Genomic DNA, 25497 nt, shown 5'->3' with positions numbered 1-25497 from the left:
CCCCTGCTCTGCCATCCCTCATCCACAGTGTGTGAGTCTCTCCTGTGACCCCGGCAGTGTGAGTTTGATGAATGCAGCACATCTGCCCTCCTGAACCGCTGAGACTCTGTCTGCGAGGCCCCCTCTGCCTCAAGTAATGGCCACTGTTCTACACCACTGACACGTAATCACACAAACACTGCAGAGCATCATCGTGAAGGAACACACCGACGGACTTATTTATTTATTTTTTGTGTAAGTGCGTACTCAGCGTTGATGTGAAGACAATGCGTAGACGGTTATACACGCACGTATAAATATGTCAGCACACATGGAGAACAGCAGTTACCTTCTTCTAATATCATAACGCCGACATGACACCGTCTCCACTTTGCGAGGACGTCCTTCCAAATAACAGCGATGACGTGGTGCTCAAGGGTAATATTTGGATATTTCATCGTGTAGCCATCAACATATTGCTGCATGTAATACACCGACGTAATCTCATTAATGTTAAGCTGTCAGACTCATACTATTGCGGGTGATGTCTTCATCGGGCCATCATTGTAGCATGGTGTTTGAAACATGTACAATAGCCTAATTTACTACTAAACAAACACGACTCGCCTCCGTCTCCACGTCTTCCTGTTTGAAAGGAAAGGGCGGGACCTGCGAGCGGTCCTCCGGGAGGGTGTTGCCGGGAAACGTCGCTGTCAGTCTCTCAGGAAGGCAGTCATGCAGGTGCCCTAGCTACCTGTTCATCTCGCAGATAATTAATGTGTACAAGGAGCCGCTAATTGCACTTTTCACTAATGATTTATGGGTTTTGTGAAAGGGGGGAAATTGGGGGAAGTGTGTGTGTACACTCTAGTGAGTGAGTACAGCTGGGTGAGGAGACATGATTGATGAAGAGTGTGTGGATGCACTGTCAGTGTGGAAAGATATACCCCCCCCCCCCCCCCCACCACCCCTGTAGGAAAGGGCTAGTGACACACACACACACACACACACACACACACACACACACACACACACACACACACATACACACTGGTCAGCTGCTGTCGATACCTGCCAGCATGGGGTATGTGGACTTCATTGAATAAGGCCAAAGATGTGAGCCTCATTCTCCATCTTTATCACCTTGTGTTGGTTTTCTTGAGAGACTTGCTTTTTTATACACTGTATATCATGTAAATCTTGCATTTGACAAATAATTTGTTGCATTTTTAATATGATCTGCTACCTTGTCCACGTCTCCCCTCTGGCTTATTCAATTCAGTTCAGTTCAGTTCAGTTCAGTTTTATTTATATAGCACAGAATCACAACCACCACCTCAAGGTGCTTTATCTTATAAGGTAAAGAGGTAAAGTAAAAACTCCCACAATTAGATGACCCTGTATGAGCAAGCACTTGGAAAAAGTGGGGAGGAACAACTCCCTTTTAACAGGAAGAAATCCCCATACTTTCCTTCAACAGTAGTAGGGTTCAGTCATTGTCAGAAATCAAATTAAAGTCAGTCCAAAGAGATGCATGATGTCTTATCATGTGTCTGTTTGTTGGATAAAGCTGTCCATATTTTAATAAAAACTTTGATCTGGTCAGTTTTTGAGATAAGAATATATTTTTGTGAGCAGCTTTTTGATTAATACCCCATCAGTGAGAAAATAACTGAAATGGTCTATGTACTTGATGTTTTATTGACGCCTCTGTCTTCCTCTTCTTTTTTTTGTCTTTTTGTTTTGCTTTCCACAGCTTTTAGAGTTTGATAATGAGCTGTCAGTGTTCAAAGAACGTCTGCATGAACAAGAGATCGGTTTCCCGCCAAGGTATGGAGCCATTACATGTATTACACAATGGTTTGTTTGATGCATTTATATTTAAAATACAGAGATCTACCTGTGTAGAGCCACACAGGTTATGTGGCTCTTTATCCAGCTCATTGACAGTTTTTGAATGTATGGTAAACCCTGGACGCAAACCAAAAACTGAAATTAAATGCCACTAGAATTGTAACTGGGTCAAAATGACCTGTTGAGAAGTGACAAGAAAACAGCCCTTGGTTCGTCAGCAGCACAGAGGAAGTTATTTCGATCTAACTTTCACTTTCAGAGAAATTCTTATCTCATTATCATTCAAAGCTTCTTGAAAAAATCAGGACTCAAAGAACTGGTTATAAATAAACAGACGAAGTAAAAGCTTACTAGACTGTGAAACCCCCCAAAATATCTTTTTCTAATGTGCTACAAAATCTCTTAGAGGTTTTACCTGGTTTGTTTGAAATTTAAAAGAAAAATGATCAAAATAAAGAGGTATCGATTTTATCCTTCAGTGTATCTGAAAAAATTCCAAACTTCACAAGCAAAAAAGAAAAGTCCTAAAAGAGCGAATCCTGAGGTTTAAGTTCTTACATTTCGATAAATGCAGCGATTATGCTGCTCAGATATGCGCCTTAAAGACTCGTTATTAATATGTAAAATTATAAGTAGCCAATCACGCGCTTATTGTCCAAAACGGTTTAATGAAAGCTGTTGGATGTGTGTTTGATTGGTATCAGTTGTTAAGTCTGATTGCGTACGCTTCCAAACTGCTCCCATGTGTCTCTGCTGGTACGTATGTGTGTGTGTGTGTGTGTGTGTGTGTGTGTGTGTGTGTGTGTGTGTGTGTGTGTGTGTGTGTCGCTGTACGAACACTATGGACAGCATTGATAATTCCGTCTCACTGGGACTTGGGGGAGATTGGAGCGGGTGTTCTCCTCTCCTCTTCCTCAAACAAATGCATTTGCAATTAGCCCTTTCAGAGGAGAGGGAGGGCAAACACGCGGATGGCGCGGAAATATGTTTCGGGAGCAGCGCGTTAATGGCGCTTGACCTTTGCCGTCGGTTGTGACTCAATCAGCGCAGATAATGAAACGCTGTAATCAAACAATAATTACTTGATAAACTGCTCTGGTGGCAGGCGCAGGGCGGCTGGGGATTTTAGCATGTGTGTGAGTGTGTGTGTGTGAGAGAGAGAGAGAGAGAGAGAGGTCTCGAGAAACATGGAACCGTGTGTGTGTGTGTGTGTGCGCGCGCCATACATGTGTAAAAGTGAGAGCTGGAGACTGAGTGTGTGTGTCAAGGTTCTGCCAGTCCCTGTTTTTTAAATGACTCTGTGTCTTAATCAGGGACCCCATTTACATCACTTTGCATAAGTGACAGTAGGATTTATTGTCCTTTTACACTGGCTGACTTTTGCACCTATCCATATAATACTGAATCATCTCTCCACAGGGAGGAATGAATGTGCTGCTGTGAACGAATACAAATGATTTCCACATACTTGAGGTGATGATGAATCAAATATATGAAAGCCGGGAGCAGCATATGAAATTTGATTTGATCTACTCTGTGTGTGCGACAAACCACATCATTGTCAGTCATGTAATGGGTAGCAGTGGCCTAGTTAAACTTAAACAACCCCCTCCTGCAGTTTTTTTCCTTCACATCCACACACACACTCACATCTATCTATCTATACAGATAGATACTGGTACCCCTCCCCCTGTCAGGTCTGCCTTGTGTTCCTTGAGCAATCAAGCCCCAACGATTGTTCTCCATCACATAGCCTGCTCCGGACCGGCCCCTCACCATCTGTGAGGTTATTACTCTTTTTAATGCAGGCCATCAGAACACAGCCTCGCCGACACACACGCATGCACGCACACGTCTCACTTTGGTTCAGATCTATAAATCAATACTAGTCACAAACATTTAATCTGCAAGTTAATTCTGTCCGCTGTCCAGCGCCGGATAAGAAGTTGTCACAAAATGAGAGATGCTGTCAAGAGTGAACTAAGCGTTGGCTAACAAAAGGCCGTGATGCACACTGTAAGTGGCACAATGTTGGTGACTGTGTGCACGCGTGAATTCTTCCCCTCTGCGTCGCTGCGGAGGCTTCGAGCAGTAAAATGCATATCTCTTTACCTTCAAGAAGTCATCCATCACAGTTGGCCGTGACACGTCTAAGTACTCGGGCACCCGGGTGAGGAATTTGCCCGGGCCTTGCCACAGTTGGACCTGGAGCCAGTCGGCCGCTGTGCACCGACAGGCTGCAGGACAACTCGCACAGTCACACACAGGAACGCATGTATGCTTAGCAGTTTTCCTATCCAGTGATTTGAGAGAGAGTCTATTAATCAGAAACCATTCATTTATTTAGACACAGTTTTTCCATCAGGCATAATATATGAGACTTGCAACCAGCCATTAAGCCATTATCTTTGCACTGGCTGCAGCATGGCCGGTAATGAAAATAATGTGAAGTTTTGCTATAGATTACGGTAGTTTTGATTTCATATTTGAAATGGCATAACTAAGGTAATATGCCCTAAAACATACTAAGGCACCAGTAACTTATTCATGTATTTTGATTGATTTGGGGGGAAAGCTTTTAGTACTCCTCTGATCTGATTTCTTTGCTGTTCTTTTTGCACGAGATCGATGCAAAAATTGAATCGGGAGCCCAGCTTCTGGAAGAAATGCAGTGGACGGTGAGGGAGCAGAGGGAGAATGTATTCTGCCTGTAACGTGGTTACCTAGAATGGGCTTTGAGAGAGATTTTGAGTGACATCAGACCAGCGGCACAACTCTATCAGTGGACAAATCATGAGTGATTTCAGAGCAAGAAGATGGTGTGGATGCTGGTGGGTGGAAAGATATGGAAAAGCCAGGAGTAGAAACAAAACTAGCCGCTGCTCCACGTGTTTGTAAAGAAAGAGAGAGGTGCCAAAGAGGAGATATTTTCCTGTAGACGACACCTGGATGCCAGTGATGTGCAGTTAAAGCTGCTAAAACCCTACAGGATTCTCTTCATGCTTAGAAGGGAAACATAGCATTAAAATTTAGTTAATGTCTCTCATCTTTGAGCACAATACTTATCTTGCTACAATGAAACTGTTTAGCGCTGCATTGAAATTATTAAAACCTACAAGCACTCTTTAAACGAGCTTTGCGCTAGAGAGAAAATTCAAAGGTTCCTGAAAGATGAGAATTATTTCTGTAATTTTGAAGTCAAAATGACCAGTTTTACCAAATTCTGATATTTAACAGGTACATTTTAACCTGATGCAGCACTTTGTACCATATTTTTATTCTTGGACTCTCCCAGAGAGGCTTTCCATGATTCACACGTCACAATTATTCTTATTTTTCTTATACTTGGTTTTAGTCCATCCTCCTCAGTAAAGTTCGGTCTCTAAGAAAACATTTTACCTTCTCTCACCTCACGTTAGTGCCTGAAATGAACACATTAACGATTTTTGCTCTTTTTGACTTTATACGGAACCAAAGAAAAGCTGTGTGAAACTGGGTCACAGTAGTGAACTGACATTGCTATTGCTCGAATAATCCTGCTACCATTGCTACGAAGAAATAGCCACATTAATAAACTGAATCAATAAAAGACTAATAACCCAAGAAATATATATTTGAGCAGACTGATCCTTTCTCACTGTCCAACTGGAACTGTGTTTAAGTGTGTATAAAGACAGCAGGGTGAAGGTCTTTGAGGGAACATGATGGCTCCACTCTTGTGTGCTTATGTTTGTCAAGTCTAGACACTGACAGCAGCAGAGGAGTAGAGCGTGGCCTTGAGGTCAGGAAGTGATGTCTGTTAGGAGGCAGAAACCTGTAAACGGTTGCGTCTGCGCTGTTTGGGAAGCACTGTGGGAGCCCTCCTGGCACATCACCATTTATTTTCTAAAGCTGCAGGGCTGAGAGGACAAGCCAAAAAAGTGACTTGCCTGCTGGGAAACTCGACAACATTCACATGGTCCTGAAAGAGGAAGGTTGGGAGGTGGTTGGAAAGCTGATGCCAGGCAGAATGGCTTTGCCCTTCAGATGAGAGAAGATTTTAGTCAAGTGACACAAATGGCTACCTGCCAGTTCTTCAATAACTGCTAATAAGAGCATGAGTGAATTGTCAGAGCAGTGGAGAATTTCTGGAGACTTGTTTTGAGCTCATAGGAAGTGCTCACACACAGATGGCTCTTCTGCATACAGTAACCGTCCTGTTCTGTGGACAGCTCTCTTCACTCTAAACCCCTGCTCCCTGAAAGCCTGCACGAATGATCTCACCCTCTGCATGTGAATTTAATTGTGCATTAGTCCTATAGCCCTTCTGTTTGCTTCATATATGAAGGAGTCTTGTTGTTCCCTGCTCTGTGAACAGCCATGCTATAGAGGAGCAGTCCCACGTGACCGCATGTGAAGAGCACCACACATGCAGTTTAGCGCCAGTGTTTGGTTAAAGCGTTGCCCCCGAGCCGCCGTAAGTGTGCTGCTCATGTTGCCCGAGCCCTGCCACAGGATCCGGCGTTACACGCTGATCTGCTGAACACGAACATTGTTTTACAACCAGCAGCGCATCCATCATTCTAACTACTAGAGAGCCATCGCAAACGATGAGGGGCCACTGTGTTGATAATAGCCAAAGATTGTCCGCTGTCATGTATCGCTGCCTCTTGTCTGAGACGATGCCACTGAGAAGAGGCCTTTGTTAAAAACAATCTTACACAGAGAGGATTAAATGGATGCCATCTGTGTCTTCTTGTCTTCATTTAGAACAGCTAAAGGCACAACGTGTCATAGCCGAGCCCCGGCAGGCTGTGGGCCATGAGCTACTGATGGCATTTCACTCTGTTTGTACTGCACTATGCCAATGTTGTGCCTGCGAGCCTCCCAGCTCTACAAACCGAAGCAAACATTCAGCTTTATTGATAGCGTTTGGCTGATCTTTTTGAATTTCTGCGTGTGTATGTGTGTGTTGTGTTTTGCCAGGCCTCCCCTGACAACGGCAAACAAACATAGCTGTAGAGGCAGCGAGTCGTTCGAAGCCCGCAGTTTCAGACTTTTTTTTAGCCAATCCCAGCTCGACAGCGGCCACTCCAGCATTCTGCAAAGCTCTTTAGTGTTCGTGACCTCAGGTCGCTGATACGATGACTCTTATCTCTGACTTCCTGCCCTACCTGTATTCTCAAATTTATATTGCCCTCATCAAATACTGGGTAAGTGAATAGTGCACTGTTTGTCCTGTCACTTATTTGTCATTATGAAGAGCAATAGCTTTTTATGTGGAGAGAAGAAAATGAGACAAGGAAGTCTGGCCTGGGAACAATCACGGAGTGTCTGCTCCAGGCAAAACAGGTTGTTAAAGTTGCCTACAATCTCAATTTTACAGACAATATTTTTCTTTTAAAATGATAATTGGAGCTTGGTTTATTGTCGTAATGTTTGAAAAAGATATAACAGTTCAGCGTTATACAAATAGTGTGTGTAGTAGCTTGTATAATACAGTAATGTGTGTCACTGCTGCCTCTCCCTCTGCTGGGAGAGGCTGATTGACACTGTAGGTAGGGCCGGTGTTCACCTCTCCAGCATTTACTGTTGCAAGACAAACAAGCTGACACCAGCCACAACACATGTGAGTAATGTGCCAGCAGCAAAGTCAAACATTAAACCCCAACCCAAGCGTGAATGAATGAGCTCTCGATGACTGCTAGCGGGTCTCGATATGCGACCGTTTGCACATGCATCATCTGTAAAGTGGTCAGCAACACAGGAGAGCGTGTTAACGAGCAGGGACACTGTGTTCTTACCTCAACTTTACACAAGTGAGAGAAGATGTCTTAGAATAGGGCCTGACTGATGAATCAGCTGATATTAGCCATTTGCCGATGGGTGTTGGCATTTATAATAGCAGGTAAATGAGAATTAAAAAGTAAACCCGTTGGGAGCTGTGTAACTTTTGTGGCATTCCTAAAGATGTGTTTAGAGCCACACACAACAACAACCAGCTGCAGCAGAGTCAGGCAGAACTTGTAACAATAAAACCAGATTATTTTTAAACCGCATTGTCATATTATCTTAATAATGACTCATACACATTCATACATAACAAATGGTAATGAAATCTGTTTGAGTTTGGTGTGACTGAAAAAGATATTTCAGATTTTTAAATCACCAGATATCAGTATTGGTCTTTAGAGTCCTTTATCAGTCAAGCTATCAAAGACCTTTTCTTCCTCACTTTTTCAGTGACAGTGTTTACATTTGATAGTGTGCATAGTATAGTATGTGCATTATATTAGACAGGCCGTTTGAGCTTTGACTATACTTATGATTGGAGAGTAGTTGTTAAAAACAGTATTAGAAAAAAGTGTACTTGCAACATCAGGTCATGTAAGTTATTTTTTTTATTTTACTGTTGTTACATTTCATGTAAACCCACTATATACCCAAAACATGGACAGTTAGTAAGCCTTATAGCTTTTGGACTTTTAGAGGTTTAAAGATAATGAATTACTCAGTTTTGTCACAATTTATTATTTTGATTCGATTTATTGTTGTTTCAGTATCAAGCAAACTGTGGTCATTGCATACTGAATGTGAGCTCCATAGACTATGAATAGCACAGAGTCAAAATCAGTTCTGCTTGCAAGTAATCTAAAACTAGCAAAGTAGCAGATTTGGGTCTGTTAGCATCAGTGTTCACCGAGAGTGAAGACGTGCAAGTGTGCAACACCACTTTTGAATGCTGTTTATTAGTTAACTGATCAAAGATGAAGTCGCTCTCTTTGAAGTGATGAAAAATTCTGAAAAGTTTCAAAATATTCACAAGTGGCCGATGTTTACATGAGCAGCCAAGCCAAGTAAATCCTGTATGTGTCAGCCATTTTATCTGACTGTCAACAGCTGATTGTGCATTCAATAAAGTTTTGACCTGACTAGAGGTCCTTCATGAATTTTCCAATTTTCCATTTTATATGTTGTCTAACAGTATTAGCACAAAGAACAGTTGGTAAAGCAGTGCCAGTGTTCATTTTGAATCTTTAGTGTGCAAATGTGTGGAATCCTTAAAGTGTACCCCCCCTTCCCAGTTGTTGTTATCAGTTTAGTTCATTAATTAGAGTAATTAGTCTTGCTGGGGCCAGTAAGGGTGGGATATGAGTTGGCGGCCTCCAGCCCACACACCCTTTCGGACCGTTTACATTCCCCGATAACTTTGTGAGCTCACTAATCGGACACATTAATCACATTGGCCCCAGCGCGCCGTTCGACTGTTTGCCGTTGCATTAAGACTTGTTATCTCTATTGGAGCCAGTGGAGGGTGTGGTGAAACGGAAAGGGGAACAGCCCAATACCTGCTCACACCGGGCCAGAGAATGGCCCTTTGATGGCCACTGTGGAGTATTTTTAATTAGTTTTTCCAACGTCTGGCTGTCGTCAGAAATAACTGAATGATAGTTTTTGTTGTTGAAGCGCTCAGGGAAGTTTGCTATCAAGAGGGAGTTCATTGTTTGAAGGAGGTAAGGGGGAAAACTTGATTTTCTCTCAATCTCTTTAACACTAAAATGACCCCAAGCTTGTTAGTCAATAAAGCTATAACAGAGTCCCTGATAGGCTGATTGTTCACAGGCTGTTTAAGGCCGGCAGCCGTCCCTCATGAAGCTGCAGCATTCAGGCCACCCTGAAGTCGAGCAGCTCTCCAATCTCTTTGAAGACTTTGCTCTTTTCCACCCTCACTTTGCTTCTTTCTGACTGATCCGTCTTTATCCCCTCTCTTCTGCCTCCCTGTCTATCTCTGTTTCACTCATCCTATTCTTCATGCTCTCTTTTATCCCTGGATCACTTCTTTAGCCCTTTGATTAGCATACCAAACCCCCTATGCATTTCCCCTATGGTTTAAGGGCTATTAATGCTAATTGGAGGCTGGGAGCTTCTTTAAGTAGCTCTCTGCAGGTCTGTTTGTACACCTGGTGGGGGAGCTCCGTGTGTGTGCGTGTGTGTGCGTGTGTGTGTGTGTGTGTGTGTGTGTGTGTGTGCGTGTGTGTGTGCGTGTGTGTGTGTGTGTGTGTCAGATGAGCCCACTTCACGCCCCAAGATTAACCTCCTACACAAAGACACCCAAACACACTTTTATCATTTCTAATAAACAGTCAGTCTATTGCTGGTATTCTGTTTCTGATAATGTATACAACTGCTGATTAAAGTAATAAATGTATCACAGTAAAAAATAGAATCAATGTTATTTCATTATTTTTCATCATGTCTATAGTGGATACTGTAATGTTAATGTGCACCTTCCTCATTTTATGATGGAAACACATGGCAAATTAATAACTGCAATATAACCGTCATGATAGAGAAACAAACCCCCCAAACATGTTTCACTGACTAATCTCCAATAAAACTAATGCAATCCAATTAATGAATAACTTTCTTAACAGCGCTCATTTTTCATGTATTTTCACTGGCCTGATGTTAAGAAACAAAACTAAATATGAACAGAACAATATAAAGAATTCTATAGCATATGGCAAACAGTCAGCAATAAACTATAAAAACAGTCAAACAGAATCCATTAAAAACTATACAGGGAAAATAATACAAGATAGCTGAACCAGACAGTCAACAAGAGGAGGGAGTAACCTTCACATACTCGATCATTAGCATCCTCCAGCTTGATCTAAAAACTCTATATTTGGATAATTTCACGGTTTATATCAGCGCAATATGTTTTCAAGCTTTCTTCATCCTCATATACTAATATTATGATCCAGTTTTTATGTTTGAAGAATTTCTGTCACGTGTCATTGTTATTTAAAATGTAATGGTCTGCAACAGCACCTCATTCAGGATGGTAATAGTGGTCGGTTGGGCCACACTTTTGATGCAGACATAAATTGTGAAAATACATGTTAACGAAGTTTCGTACAGACATTAAGGTCCTGATCAGTCTCTTTCGCACACTTCTGTGTAACACCATAGTCACTGTTTTTATTTCTCCTTTCTAAAACTGCACATTTTGTTATGATATTCCTGGGGTTTCCTGGATGAATTCTATTTTTTCCCAATGGGTGGATGAATAACCAATAATACAACAGTGTTGCAACATGATGTCCATGATAATAGAGGTATCTCGATGCAGCAATTCTCCAGTACTTTGCACTACATTGCAAGGTTTTTACAATACATTGCAATACCTGTGTAGCTTAAATTAATCAGCGATCTGATTCGCGTTCACCTGCTCTCATTTACTTTGCCCCTTCGAGTTTCTTTTTCATCAGGCCTCAGTCACATACAGAGACTTGTTGGCGACCTACTGCCAACCTCCGGTCACTAGAGTGTATCCCCCAGCCGGTTGGCGAGGGGTTGCAGGAGGTTACTGGGTGTTGATGAGTGAGAACGGCTGCAAAGAGAGCGCTGCACCAAAAGCCTTCTTGTGATTGCTTTGATCGCTAGCAGATTTCAGTGGTTTGCATGCAAGATGCCAACATGTCTGCAAATAGTTGCTGAGTAACCACTCAGTACTAATGCAACTTTAAAAAGTCCAACACAAACTTGAAGCTTATATATTAAAAGTGAAAATTTAACTAATTAAAAAGGTGCAGCTTTTACTTTGAAGGCAGATGGTCTCCATTTCTGGTTTGTGTTGCGCTCTTGACAGTTTTACCACAGCTTGGCAAATGCAACTTTAAAATCAGGCAGCATTATTATATTTTATTTATTTACTTTTTCCATAACAGTGAAACAAAAACAAAAAAACTACTTGCAGTCCCATCCAAAATGCACTGCTTGGATCAGGTGAAGTCGAAACGAAATTATTTATATTGGAACTGGTGTAACGCTAGCAGCTCTATCAGTGGTGGTAACAGCTGGAACTGCAGCAGCATGAACCCACGTGATGATTTGAATGAACAAACATTGAAAGAAACCACAACCAAGTACGTTTTCTGCCTCAGCACAAAGTCCAATTAAGCTATCAGAGCTTGGCAAGTGTGATGAATGGAAAGCCTGGTGTGTGTGTGTGTATGTGTGTGTTTATTTTATCATTAGGGTATCACCATCCTCAGAGAAGGGCTATTTTCTATTATGCAGTTAGCACGTATAGCACTGAAGGAGCAAATTGGATTGGTATTACAGTATGTACGCCCGGCGCTACATCCTGATGAGCGCCGACAAACAAATTGGATTGGTGGTGTGTAAATCTGAAGCAGTTTGATGAGCCGAAGGGGCAAATTGAATTCTCAACAATGTAAATCTGTATCAGCTCAATGGCTCCCCACCCATTTCGAGCCCTGCCGCCACTTAAATCATGCGATTGTTCCCTGCTGTTCCAAGATACAATCTCTCTTAGCCATTTGCTGCAGCACCTAATCTGTTTTTGATGACCGTGTAGGGATGTAGCTATACATATGGGCAACTGAATCTCCCCCACGCTCATTCTTTCTTTTCATTTTCCCCTCTCTCTCGCTCAAACACACACACACACAAACACAAGCCCTACAGTTGGCAGAGAAAGATTGCTTTGATTGAGCCATCCATGTGTGTTGATTCAAGAGATTACTCAGATGATTGGTCATACTAATGGACCTCCTGTTTTCTTGGGAAAACATTTTGATCTCTGTCTGTGAGATAACATCTCATATTTATTACTCCTCCAAGCCCTGTTGATTCACACGAATCATATTTATTGCTTTCCTTATTGGCTTTTTTTGTGCAACACTTTTCTATAAAATAAAATACGACACAGTTACCCTGTATAAAATGTAGTCAAATGCAAAATATGATGGCAAATCATTCATGTTCCCTGGATTTAACTAATGTTGCGACACATCATGTCTTGATGGAGAATTGTTATTGTTATTAATTTGATGCCAGTAATGCATTTTAATAGAGCACGGGAGAAACAGGAGATGAGAAAAGCTTAAAAGACAATGAATTTATACATGTTATGCTATTTTTTTAAAAAGCAGTCTAGAGACATTTTATCTTTAAGATGTAAAATAAATATATAAACAACATCCAAAGTGTGGTCTGACCAATCAAAATACTGCATTTCTAATGCATGATTTAACCTCGGGTTACAGATGAGAGGGACCATCCAACCTGTGAGGTTTAGAAGCATCTGTGATGAGGGGAAGCAAGCATAAGTGCACATAACATGGGGAACTTGCGAAGGCACCGTTAATGCTAAACAATATATGCATGTGTTGCTTGAATGCCAAAGTGGCACGGTTATCAAAAACACCTTATAAATATGCATAAATGAATGTTTGCCATTTTTACAGATCTTTCTGCTTGTGTGTTTCTTCAGTTATCCGTACAGTGAAGACAGCAGTCAGGGGAAGCAGTACATGAATACCAGATGCCCCGCCTGGTGTGACCGAATCCTGATGTCTCCCTCTGCCAGAGACATGTTGCTAAAGGTGAGCCTCTATTTCTACTCAAACGTCACCACTCTCCCCTCAGCTAAAGAGCAAGTGTCTTTATTAATGCCTCACTCTGCTCCTACAACTCCATCATCCTTGATCTGCATGCCCCTCCTCTCCTTTGGCACTTCACAGATGGAAGGATGAGGTGTCTGTAAATATTAATTAGCAATGATAAGCCATGGGTCCACCCAGACAGTATATATATCCAAACACTGGAATTCCAGTGGGTCCCGTCTTCCTCATTGAGCGGCAGATCTGTCTTTTTACTCGCAGAGCTGAAGCCTGCCAGTCCCTGTTCGGCTTCAGATCCATCCCATTATTAACGCCAGCCAATCTGCCACCTCTGGAATCTCAGCCAATAAAACCCAGCTTTGTCTTTAGAGGCCTGAGCCTTTTGAGCGCTGGAACACACGGGCTTTCATCTGTTAATGTGTGTGAAAGAGATGCAGCAGTGTATTGTACAGTACCAGTCCACAGTGGGGGGGTTACTCAGGAAGTTTGGCTTCTTTTCTTCTTTTGTCCACAACAAATGAGAAAATTCCTTCCTGATCTTTATTCTTTACTGACTGAAGCATCACAAGGACCCCGCAGAACAATAACTCCCATCGCTGTGTTACCATAGATTGTAAATTACAGAGACTGCAGAGGCTTAAAATATGGTAGCATGCAGTTTGTTTTTACCCACTTAAAGTGTCAGAATTATATAAGAGGGGATCCATGCGCCCAAACAGCTGGTTCGCTGTTTGCTTTTCTTCCCCTCAAGCACCGGTTAATTGTTTGTAATGCAGGGACAGAGTGGAACAGTTAGTGTGTTCGCAGATTGGCTGATGATTCACTGAGCGCACACTCTCTGGCTCCGAGCGTTACAGATTGTTGAGACATGGGCCCGTAAACAGCCCGGCGTGCGGCGTCATCTATCATGGCACGGTCGGTTAACTTGCCATCATGTTATTTTCTGCTTGCCGAGCCCTAACACGCCAAAGGTTGCCCGCTGGCTGTGCGGCACGGCACCGGCTCCGGGAGCGGCGGTAATGAATGTTTAGCCGAGCGAGCGCTCCCTCTCTGCCGGAGGGCCCCGGGTAATTTGTTTATCTGTCTAAAGATTATGCAGCCCGAAAATCCACAATTTTATGCTGCCTTTGTAAATTATCAAGTGTGTGTTTGATGAATGTATCTCAGGCTGCGGGAGGCAGCGGCACAGGAGCCGGCTGCCAGACAAATAGAGAGGAAGCGTGCTGACCCGGCTCCGCTGCAGGATTGGTCTGAAGTTAATTTGGATTTGGCTTTATGGTTCATTCTCCGGCTCTCTGTCTCTTTCTTCTAAAGTGTCAGTGCCGCTCGCCACATCACAACCGGTGGCACACACCAACCTCTGTGTGTGTGTGTGTGTGTGTGTGTGTGTGTGTGTGTGTGTGTGTGTGTGTGTGTGTGTAAGTGGGGGCTGGTGGCTGTTTAAAAAGTCTTTAGTTCAACCAGACAAGTGTGATTTATACTCCAGTCTGCGGATTCATGTGCGAGTGGCTCGGAGCTTCTTTGTGTGCAGGCAGTGATATTGAAACACGGTTTTCTCAGATAAGCACTTAGATTACACTGAGAGTGTATTAGGCCGTGAGGCAAATGTCCACTTTGTAAATTGCTCCTGCATTTCATTTTTCTTCACGCGAGTTTAAAGTTAAAACTCAAAGCTCGAGGTGCGTTCAGCCACAGCTCAGTGCCGCTGCTCTCTGAGAATCGGGGTAACTATAATAAGAAGGAAGAAGTCTGGCGTCGAAAAAGGACGTCGGGCTACAATTAGGTTTTTTTCTTCGTTTTCTTTGCCTGCTGTGATTCATTTTTGTGCCTGTAAATTAGCTTAATTTTACTAATAGCTGTGCCTGAACTAAGCATAAACTATTTAACATCCCCTAATTTACTTAGTAGTTATATCGAGCATTTATTTAAAATTTATCTTCATTACGTCCCATTCAATCTGAGAACTCATTGGGTAGCCTGCCTACTCGCCTTCTGGGGGCCACGTCTAATATTTTGGGGGTTCTGGAGGAGGCAGCATATCTTAATTAGCCAAGGCGTTCTATTCTGTCCACCCAATGCTGGTAAATTTAAAAAAAACAAAAAAACGGATCCGTTTACCTCCATGCAACCAAAACCAGCTCCAAAGCGACTGATCAGATCACAGCAGAATTGTGTCCCTTTTCCAACAGACTCTGCATTATTCATATTCAAATGTGGGCTTTTTAACATCACATCACTCCCTAATATTTTCAGCATTTCTCAAGCTGAATGACTAAGTGTCTCTCTGTTAGTGAACGACAGCAGTGCTGATATTATTAAGATTTTTCTGGCACCTAAACAAATACAACATTTTTAGTCACGTGTCGATTGTGTAAAACAGCCCCTGTAGGACCTGATAAACTTTTACAAATTTCTAATAACTGATGAAGGAGGAATCTTTCTTTATCTGTCTGCACTTCAGAAACCGAGGACTGTAGTCATGCATCTTCTAAAGGAGGTTTTTCTTTGTCCTTTTTTCCAGCACACGTGGAACTTAGATGACGAGTGTAAGCTTAGTTCTGGTGTCCTAATGTGTAGGAGAGAAACTCCTCAGTTGAAATTTACTGTTGAAACTGTTTTGTCCAGAAGTTGCCTATTTTACTTTTCCAGCTGACTTTTATTTTGAAACCAGCTACATGATCCTCCTAATTGTGTTTAATGAAGCTGCTCCATTTCATATCAATACCACGACACTAGCATGTAATGATTGTCCTGTGTAAGTGCGACCCCAACATTTAGATCACACCACGTTTGATTTTGTGTCTCTGCAGCCTGAAAATGAAGAGAAGTCTATAGTCTATGATAACATTGGGCCCAATGTCTGCATGGGGGACCACAAGGTAACACAACCTCACTCACTGTGTGCGATTGTTCTGCGATGTGTTGAATATGCTGCTCTGGAGAAACTGTGATCTGTGTGTCTGCAGTGTAAAACCAGTGTGTTAAAAATATTCTACTTCAGTTTGTACAAATATTTTACTTCAATACTTTGCATTTTAAAGTTCTCTTCCTTTTTTGGGTTAATGTGACTGATTAACTTGAACTATTTAGTTGATAAAAATCCTGTTTATATATTAGTAATAGCTTTCTTTTCAATTCATGCTTTAAAGAAGAGAATGATAGAGTTACAGTGCTTTTGTTTAATTTTTAAAAAGGAAGAAAGAAAGTAAGTTAAGTTATAATTGTGTACTTATTTAAGTTCAGTTAAATTAATCCAGTGCGAGAGGTAAATGAAGCCTAAGTGAGCTGACTAAATGGTATAATTTACCTTTAATCTAGCAAAGCATGCGTCACACACTGTTATTATTATCATTCTGAAAACCTTTAACTTTAGGGTTCATCACCTTAAATAAATAAAAGCTATCGGTTGAATTTTGTTGTGTTTTTCGGGTTGTCATAGTGAAATATGCTCCAAGTGTGAAGCTGATCAGTCTGCAGAGGCTTTTTTCTGACGTCACGTCTAATACAATCTCTGTATTTGTCTTTATTTGATTACATGTGTTAGAAACCCAATCACCAATCCCTAGTTCATCTATATAACCCGTACAGTTAACAGCTTATCTTATTATTACTGAAGTCTGCAGAGTTTAAGTATAAAACTGGCATGAATTTCACTAGAACAATAAAAACAAACTCTAATAATTATCCTGAATTTTCTCCTACTGTTAGCTTTATTAAGCTATTGCTGTATTTGTCAGGAAAATTCTGTAGAAAGCAGGAAAGATGTTGAAAAACCTTTTCCCATATGGTCAGCTGTAGGGCTTAAGTCTGTGTAGTGTCAGACAGAAGGTCTTCCACTGAAAGAGAGGCGCCTTAAGCCAGGTCTTTCATCACTACGCGGTGTGACATGGACACTGTTGTGTGTGTGCGAGGTGACCTGAGCACAACGGCAGACACTCCACCGTCCCTTACCTCCAAACCACACAACGCCGCTAAAGTCACAGCTGCCTATGTTTAAAAAATGTCCAGTGTAGTTAGCACACAGGCCCCAAAATGCTCCAGGACTGGTATGTGAGTTTAACCTGCATGTCAGAGGTGCTCACAGGGGTGGGTTGGTCGTTTCATGGGGTGGAGGAGGAGGGTGGGGTGTGTGTGTGTGGTGTGCTTCTTCCAGAGAGCGCTGTGTGAAAGAAAGTATGGAGTTTTCTTACCGTGGTTTGTCTCTGTCCCCCCCTCACCAGCCTGTCTTCCTGTCCTTCCGAATAACAGCGGGGGCAGGTAAACCTAATGCAAATAAGCACAAGTGTTGTGTGGTGCAGTGATGTCGTGGTAAATATCATTCTTTTTCTTTATCACAATTCTTCCCATTGTTGCTATTGTTCACTTTGATTTGCTTGACTGTTTTTTTCATGACTTTGCACAAGTGGCAGGCGTGCCTGCTTGAAGAGTTTTATTGTGAAATAAAACAGCATCGGTGCAGAAATCACAGTCACGCGAGATTGCTTAAAATGCTTCTTTTTTAAGAAAATCTCGTGCTGCAGTTCATGTTTGACCTTTTTAAGAATCATCAGATTTGTTTGATTAAAAAATCACTTTGGGTGTTGGAGGAGTAAAACTTTTTTTTCCCACCCCGTCCCCCTCCCCTTCTTTTATTCCTCCGCAGGGAAGTGTTGCCAAAGGGGGGAGAACATATTCCGTGAAGCGCCTCTGTGAGAACACCCGAGAAACAAACAGGACACCGCACACACACGCACAAAAACACACCCACACACACACTTTGCACAAGCATACACTGAAGAACCTAGACAGACTTTGTTTCAGCAGTGCTGACCAGTTGCAGTAATCCGGACGCCTCATCCATACGAAAACCCCGACCCGGTTTCTTCCCACGAAACACTCGCCGAGATCTGGACGAGCCACCCGAGGGCCCGGCTTCCAGACGAGATACACATCGCTGACCTCATCGTTGCCATGCAACCCTCCCCCATTCCCCAGAGAAAAGGACAACCAGACGGACGGACGGACAACTCTCTTCCATGCCACAGCCTCATTGCCAAAACTCTAATTGAACACAGTCCTACTACATCCTTTTAGACACCGTACTTGGCATTTTTAGGTATGCCTCTATGTATAGAAGCTACTTTCCATACAGTATGTAAGGTGTTTTAAAAAACAAAAAAGAAAAGTGCAATGCAAAAAAAAGTTGTGTATCTATATTGTTAGGTTTATTTGTACATCGGACAGTATAACATAGACTCGTTGATGGTTTTAGTGCCGTTCTCTTCTCTGACCATACTTTGCGGTCCCTTTGTTGGAATAGATAGAACTTCTAAGTTTATTTCAACAGTTTCTATATAAATACATATATATATTGTTTTTTTTTCTTTTGTTTCATTTTGTTTTTTTGAGTTGTTCTTGTTGTTGTGTGCACAACACACGGCCATGCCTGACACATCAGTTGAGTCTTGTTTTATATACTGTACTTTTTAAAGAGATAATTTATAATTCTTACCAAAATGTTTATGCTGGAGTGCGTGCGCAGACACAGCGCGGCCGTGTCGGTGTTCCCACAGCCACGCTGACCTTTGAATAAGTCCGTACAACAAGAGAGGAGTGATTTATTGCCTATCCAAGAATGTTTTAAGCAGTGCCATAGACCATGCAGGTATATATATATATGTATATATATATATATATATATATATATATATATATACATATATATACATATATAAAAAGATAATGTTTCATATATAGCACTCTCACATTATGTCATTCTTATTCTTACTCTAACTTATTTCTATAATATTATGGTTCTGAATGTGATATTTTAGGTAGGTTTGGGTGTCTTTAAAATGTAAACTGTCTTTTTTTGTTTTTTGTCTATTTTTGTTACTGCATTATGGTGCCAAGTATCCTAAACAGGAATGAAGTGTGTCAGAAATACTTAAGATAAATGAGAGAAACTCTAAAAGCAGGGGAGGGGCGTGGGGCAAAGCAGGGAGTCTCGCTATTTGTAATTGTTCAGTATGTAGCCTTCAGCAGCCTCCTTTGCAAATAATTGGAGCATTAGAGGTGATGGGAGACTTCTTCTTCTTTTCTTTTTTTTATCATCGATTTCATGTACTACACTACAGGTTTCAGACGCAGTGAAGCCATCAGATTGATCCTCCCTTATTATTATTATTTTTTCTCCATCTAAATCAAACACCAAGTGGAACTGTTTTTGTGCCTGCTGCAGAATTTATGTCATCTTTTGTGATTTGGTCCATAAGGCAGAATGTTTATAAAAGTTTAAAAAAAACTAAACAAAAAAAGTAAATGAAACCCTGCTTGTTTTTGTTCCAGCTGCTCATTGTGAGTATACTGTAGGATTATAAGCTGCAGTTATTATTTTTTCCCTTCACTCCATCCTATAAAAGCAGATAGAGATTTTATTCCAGCCCCCTTTCAGGACGGCCTGGCCTCTACTGTAGGTGATGCAGTTCTCAAAAGCAATAAAACCCATTAGAGCTCAATGCCTATTCTGTCCTCATTCTTTCTCGTTTTTACTTCCCGGTAGACAACTTATTTTTTAATAACACAGAGAGAGCTCCACATTAACTATTCGAATACGGGCCTCCACCTCGTGTGTAGTGTTATTGGTTTGGTCTCATTTTTTGCGCACTAGTGCCCAACAATACATTTTGGACGCAACTTTTCAGATAAAGAAAAAAAAATTGCGTCAAGTGAAATACGCAATGCAATTTGACCCAGGTGTATGAGTCCTCGCTACCTTTAACTAAGGCCTAAAACGAATTTAAATGTCCACGTTAAACAATTCCGAGTATAAAAATGAGAAAAATGTTACATGTTATTATCATTTAACAAATATATAGAAATATATTGAAATATATAATTAAGCTTGAAACGTTTGGGGTCTTTTTAATATCAGCCTGTTCCCGCGGCCTCAGTTTAAAGAAGGATAACTTTTCCTTAAATCCGTCTTTTATGATGGCAGCTGTTCACTTCATGCACGGATTATCAAAAAGTCCAAGGTGGGATTTGAGTTTAATGAGCGCTCATTTGTGATTGGCTGAACTCTCCCATTGATTTGCCTACATAGAACTACCTCGGGTGTAGTTCCGCATTTCAGACAGAGGGGGAGCACTTCAAGTCTTAAGTCTCAAGTATTAAATACAAGAACTCTGAACACCAAACAGTATAAAACCGCAATTAAGCTTTTTCTGAGATAAAGTAATAATAATAAAGGCTAAGGATCACTTTCTCTCCAAGAGGAACGTAAAGATTGAACAAAGAGTTAATTAATCTCGATTTATAAGATGGAAAATAAAACCTCCAGCATTGAAAGAGAGGATTTATTGTTGGTCATTTATATATGTTAAAAAAAATCGATGTTTTACCTTTTTGTAATAATCATAATAATTATTATAATAACGCTTCATAATTTATGGAGGGAATTGTTTAAGTAAATAAATGATGATCCCACATAGATTGCACTTTTTGAAATATATATAAATATTTTAAAAGACTCGTTTTTCCTTACGCGCCACTCTTGTATAAAATATATAAACTTAATAATAACATCAGTTAACCCGCTTGTCGGTGTCATTGCTGCCAATAAGGAAATTCACTTATCGATAGTCATGAACTTCTCTTTAATTTATATTAAGCCCATACATTAAATCAAAACCCAAAATAAAACAAACAAACAAAAAAAGCTTGTTAAATAATTTATTCATAATACAAAGGGGGTTTACTTTTTTCTTTTTCTTCCTATAATCTTCCGGAAGCGATAATACTCTTTAGATCCAACTTAAAACGATGCTCCGGTTCTCTGCTCGGCTGCGTGATGAGGTAAAACAGAAACTCTGTCAAACTAAATAAAAGTGATGTTAAAAAACAAGCTGTGTGGTTTTTCTTGGTTTGTTTGTTTACAGTCATTATTTACAGCATTTAGCATTTTATACAATAGTGTTCCTGTAATGAAATGTAGAGTTCAATAAAACGTGACTTTACTCAGCAGGAAGAAAAAAATAATAATAAAAAGCGGTGTCGGAGGGAGTGATGAGCCCAATGCTGCCACGTTTCCGCTGCTCAAATCATAACTTACTCAGTAAAAAATATATATACAATCTCACATACATGTTCATCTGCAGGCTACAGCACAAAAATCAGTCACTCGTCTCAAACCTGCCCCCTTCAAACAGTTTAGTCTGTTGCCTTTTAGGACAGTGGATACCCTGGTTAAACTGAGCTTTAGAAGCGTCACAGGCCCCGTTTGCACCTGCCATTTAAAACATGAGCCCGGGATCTGGATCAGTGTGGGCTACTTAAAAAAAACAAAACACAAAATAATCTGTTAATACGTGTAAAATAAAAAACTAAAATTTTAAAAAGTGTGCAATCTCTTCAGATGAACGTAAGAATACCGAAAAGTATTAAAACATTTAGATGTCACATTAGGAGCTGAAACAGTGACGTAACGTGACAAGCTGGAAAAATAATGCAACAAGTGCAATGACTTAAAGTGTAAACGTTTTGAGCTCAGCACTGATCCAAAGTAGGGTTGTTTTTTTTTTGTTTTTTTTAAAGAATATTTTCTTTACATTTACACCTGTTAAAACTCTGCCTGTATGCGGAAAAACTCATTTGCGTCTCCAGGACAGTTTCCGTTCCCAGCATCAGTGTCCTTTCAGCTCGGATAAACATGTCCTCATCAGTCTTTCTCAAGTCCAGGAGGAAACACAGTTATAGCTCCGCATACAGCAGCGTCTGGGTGAGTTTGGATGCAACCATGTGCGTCTCCGCTTGGCCACCTTTTCGATTTTTCCCGTGCGTCTGGGCGCAGGCTTGGGAGTTTTACGCATTTTTCTATCTCTGCTCGAGGGTGTGTGGGGGGGTGGGGGAATAAAGGTGATCCCTTAAGAGGCATGTTGGAAATGTCAGGTGGAGATGGGCTCGGAAAGAGTGCGACAAGTCTTCGTGGGGACCCCTTTTCTGGGTCCCTCCCAGGCTGTGGGGATCACAAGGTGTCCGAGCTGTTACTGCAGGGGCTGATCAGCGCCAGGTTGGTGGCCTTGTGCTTTTTCAAGAGTCTCGTGATTTTTTCGTCGTCTGAATTTGGGTCCAAGGGTTTGTTGTACTCGTCGTCCTCCTCGTTGTCAGAGCTCTCCTTCATTTTCTCCGTCTCGGAGTCGTGCTTCTTCTTAGCCGAGGCCATTTCCGCTGCGTGCCTCTTCCGCCATTTGGTTCTTCTGTTCTGAAACCAAACCTGATGAGAAGAGAGGGAAGAAAAAAAAAAAGAGACACAGATGCTCAACAGGTCCAGCACCAGTAACAGAAGCAGGAAATCAGGAGGTCCAAACAGTTATTTATACACAAGAGAAACAAACAAGCAATAAAAAAATCCATTAATAATAAATAATAATAAAAATAATAACAATAATAAAAGAAGACGAAGAAGAAGAAGCTGCTTCTACAATTATTTTTTTTAATTACTTTTTAATCCATTAATTTATTTGTGTCCAATCAAAAATAATAAACAAAACAAAAACAGTAACCGATTAAAATGTATATAAAAATAAGCTTCTTCTGCTTTTCATAATAATAAAAATAATGTTACTGTAGCACAGTCAGTTTCAAAAGTTTGGGGATAAAACATTTATTCTCATTATTATTATTATTATTATTATTATTATTATTAGTAGTAGTAGTAGTAGTAGTAGTAGTAGTAGTATTATTTAAAATGAAGCTGTAGCATTATAATATGTGGAAATAACCCTACACTTTCCGGCCTTGTAGCCGAATCTTCCCCAATTAAAGAAATCAAAGCGCAGATCAGCCACTATTTATTTATTTATTTTATTCCCCACATGCTTCTCAGCCCTGAGCAGGCACGGTTTAGCGGTCTTTACCTTGACTTGACTCTCGGTCATTCCTAAAGAGTAGGCCAGCCGGGCTCTCTCCGGGCCGGCCAGGTATTTTGTCTGCTCGAAAGTTTTTTCCAGTGCAAAAATTTGCTGTCCTGAAAACGTCGGCCTGGAGTGTTTCTTCTTCCCGTCCTTGTCCACCATTATGTTAGCCTGAGCTGAGGAGAGATGCAAAATGTGTGGTTATATTAAGATATATTAAATTTATAGTTGGATACTAAAACAAACAAACATTAGATCAGTAAATGTGATGCTCCTGGATGTGTCAGATCCAACTATTCGTGATTACAGTTTTAATGCCACTGTGATGTTCATTCAGTGCCCTGTGTGGAAGTCTCAGTGTCTTTTCTGGTACTCTGACGTGGCTGTATAACAACACTGACCCTGTCGCACAGCATTCATAACGTGCAAACCTGTGTTACATTTGTTGTCGTGATTGTGTGAAACGCAGTGCAGGTGTACTTCTTGTAAGTTGGGGTTGTTTTCTCTCAAACGGGCCTCTTATTAACCAAAATAACCTCTAAATTCCAAAGAAAACATCACAGGGGAATGTCGGCTTCTCCCAAATTTAAACTATTCATTATATGTATAAAAAAGGCAGCCCAGAGGCACGCTCAGGCGGGACTTACTAGGACAAGGAACCCGAGGGTCCCTCCACGGAGAGCCTTGCATCACCCCGGGCCAGAAGATGGGTGCCCGCCCCGGTAGCTCGGCCAGGGGCTTCGGATACCGCGACACCGCCGGGCTGAAGTACATCCCCGCCGCTGCTGCGGCGGCCGCGGTAGTTGCCAGGCCGTTTATCCGCGGAAATCCAGACAACAGCTGCCCGGCGGTGGTAATTGGTCTCCCCAGGATGTCGCTTATTCCGTGCGGGGTCCCCCCGGAGAACTGAGAGTTGAGGTTGGACAGCGGAGGCGCCTTGAAGCCCGCCGGGCTCTGCTGCAGCGCGTACGGGAACAGGGACGTCTTCATCTCGGTCATGTTGTGCAACGCCGCCAGCGGGGTGCTGCCCAGGACGAAAGCACTCTGCCGGTTAGCCTCCATCTGCCCGACCGCTAACATCTGTGAACATGAACCGCCAAACTCGCTGGGACAGAAACTGGAAGGAAACTAGCGGGAGTAGTAAAGGCGAGTAAATGCAGGCGCACAGCGGACTGCTGGGATTCAGGAGCCAGGCCACTTCTGCCGCCTTTTCCAAAGTATCCTGGGCCCGGAGGAAGACTCTTGAAATGTTAGGAAAAAACTTGAACGAAAGCGAAGTTCTCTCTTGGGAGTGAAGAGCTCGGCAAAAACTCCAAAACGCCTCTCCGCGTGTTTGTTTTGCTCGGAGTCTGTCAGCTGGGAGGAGGCTGCATGCGTCCGCCCCAGGAATCCTCGCGGAAATCGGACGATTTGATGATATTTTTGGTGGTTTTGATGGGAACCATTAAAAGGCTCGGCTTGCCTTTTCATAAATTCACTCGCTCTATGCTAGGAGTGAAGCGGGAGTCGCTGATAACAGCGCAGCCACCTGCACGAGCGTTATTCCCATTGGACAAGGCTGAGTGAGACGGCGCCCTGATTGGAGGAGACATAAACCCCGCTGCTGGACGGATGCTGCCTTGACGTGCTGTCGGAAATAAGACTGTTCCCCCCACTCCAGTAAAGATGCATATCAACGGTGCCTATTAGGACTGAGTGGATTTGTTTTTGATAGATGGAGATGCATGTTGGTGAAACATTTCAGAGCAAGTCAGCAACAGAAAAGTCTGGCAGCGTAGCATATTGTTTCATTAATAATGATAACATTTTAATACTGCTGGCATAGAAATGATCGTTTTTTGTTTGTTTTTTTTTAAAAAAGGCGCTTTTTAAAAAATTGTATTTTTCTGGTTTTAAATGAGAAAGACGAGGCCTGAGGGGTTTTTTTTGTTTGTTTTTGTGTGTGCAGAAGCGAAACGTTGCTTAACATAGCGTAAAGCTGAATTAAGGATTTATTATTGTGGAAACCATCGTGTCAGAGGAACCTTGAATGCACCAAGAGCCCCACTCCATTAAGATCTTTGGTGGTGCTGTTAATGATGCGTCCTGCGCTGTGGAAATCATTGTTTCCACGTACTGCAACACTCACTCATTTACATTAAAAGCTGTTAGCGCAGAGTACGGGAGGAGGTTAAAGTAGAAACGGAAACCGGAGGAAGACCTCTTTGGGTAATTTCAGTGAAACGATTGTTGTAATAATAATAATAATAATAATAATAATAATAATAATAATTCAAAGTTCCACCCTTCGCTCGCAAAATTACACGATTAGTTTTTATGTATATTAAATTTATTTTTCTTGACATTTTTCCGTTATT

General features: G+C 41.6%; 2 protein-coding genes across 4 annotated transcripts in view; one reads left to right on the top strand and one right to left on the bottom strand.

Annotated features, from left to right (window-relative positions):
- The window catches only part of LOC134640273 (inositol polyphosphate-5-phosphatase A-like), a 149569-nt gene extending 129825 nt beyond the window's left edge, over window positions 1-19744 (top strand). For 2 of the 3 annotated variants that reach the window (XM_063491950.1, XM_063491952.1), the window contains 5 exons: window positions 1736-1809; window positions 13118-13229; window positions 16058-16126; window positions 17468-17504; window positions 17890-19744. In XM_063491950.1, coding sequence (XP_063348020.1) covers window positions 1736-1809; window positions 13118-13229; window positions 16058-16126; window positions 17468-17504; window positions 17890-17939 — 342 coding nt within the window. In that variant the 3' untranslated portion in view covers window positions 17940-19744. Of the gene's footprint in view, window positions 1-1735; window positions 1810-13117; window positions 13230-16057; window positions 16127-17467; window positions 17556-17889 lie in introns of all 3 variants that reach the window. The other variant, XM_063491951.1, reaches the window with a different exon arrangement.
- A 114-nt stretch (window positions 19745-19858) lies between these two features.
- nkx6.2 (NK6 homeobox 2) lies at window positions 19859-24607 on the bottom strand. Its single transcript, XM_063491953.1, has 3 exons — window positions 23788-24607; window positions 23144-23316; window positions 19859-22500 (listed from the first exon to the last, which is right to left on the bottom strand). The coding sequence occupies exons 1-3, from the start codon at window positions 24218-24220 to the stop codon at window positions 22252-22254; spliced, it is 855 nt and encodes a 284-aa protein (XP_063348023.1). The 5' UTR covers window positions 24221-24607; the 3' UTR covers window positions 19859-22251.
- Between the last annotated feature and the right edge of the window lie 890 nt (window positions 24608-25497).

This window comes from Pelmatolapia mariae, linkage group LG13, assembly GCF_036321145.2.
Source record: "Pelmatolapia mariae isolate MD_Pm_ZW linkage group LG13, Pm_UMD_F_2, whole genome shotgun sequence".
Classification (NCBI taxonomy): Eukaryota; Metazoa; Chordata; class Actinopteri; order Cichliformes; family Cichlidae; genus Pelmatolapia; species Pelmatolapia mariae.
The sequence above is the reverse complement of the archived record's forward strand: the minus strand, read 5'-3'. Positions and strand labels throughout refer to the sequence as shown.

What these genes read in the sequence shown, in the direction of transcription:
- nkx6.2 (XM_063491953.1), bottom strand. Translation starts at nt 24,220, where the DNA reads ATGTTAGCGGTCGGGCAGATGGAGGCTAACCGGCAGAGTGCTTTCGTC. An exon ending in CCCTCGGGTTCCTTGTCCTA is followed by an intron (nt 23,317 to 23,787) that starts GTAAGTCCCGCC and finishes ATCTCTCCTCAG; the next exon opens with CTCAGGCTAACATAATGGTG. An exon ending in TGACCGAGAGTCAAGTCAAG is followed by an intron (nt 22,501 to 23,143) that starts GTAAAGACCGCT and finishes TCTTCTCATCAG; the next exon opens with GTTTGGTTTCAGAACAGAAG.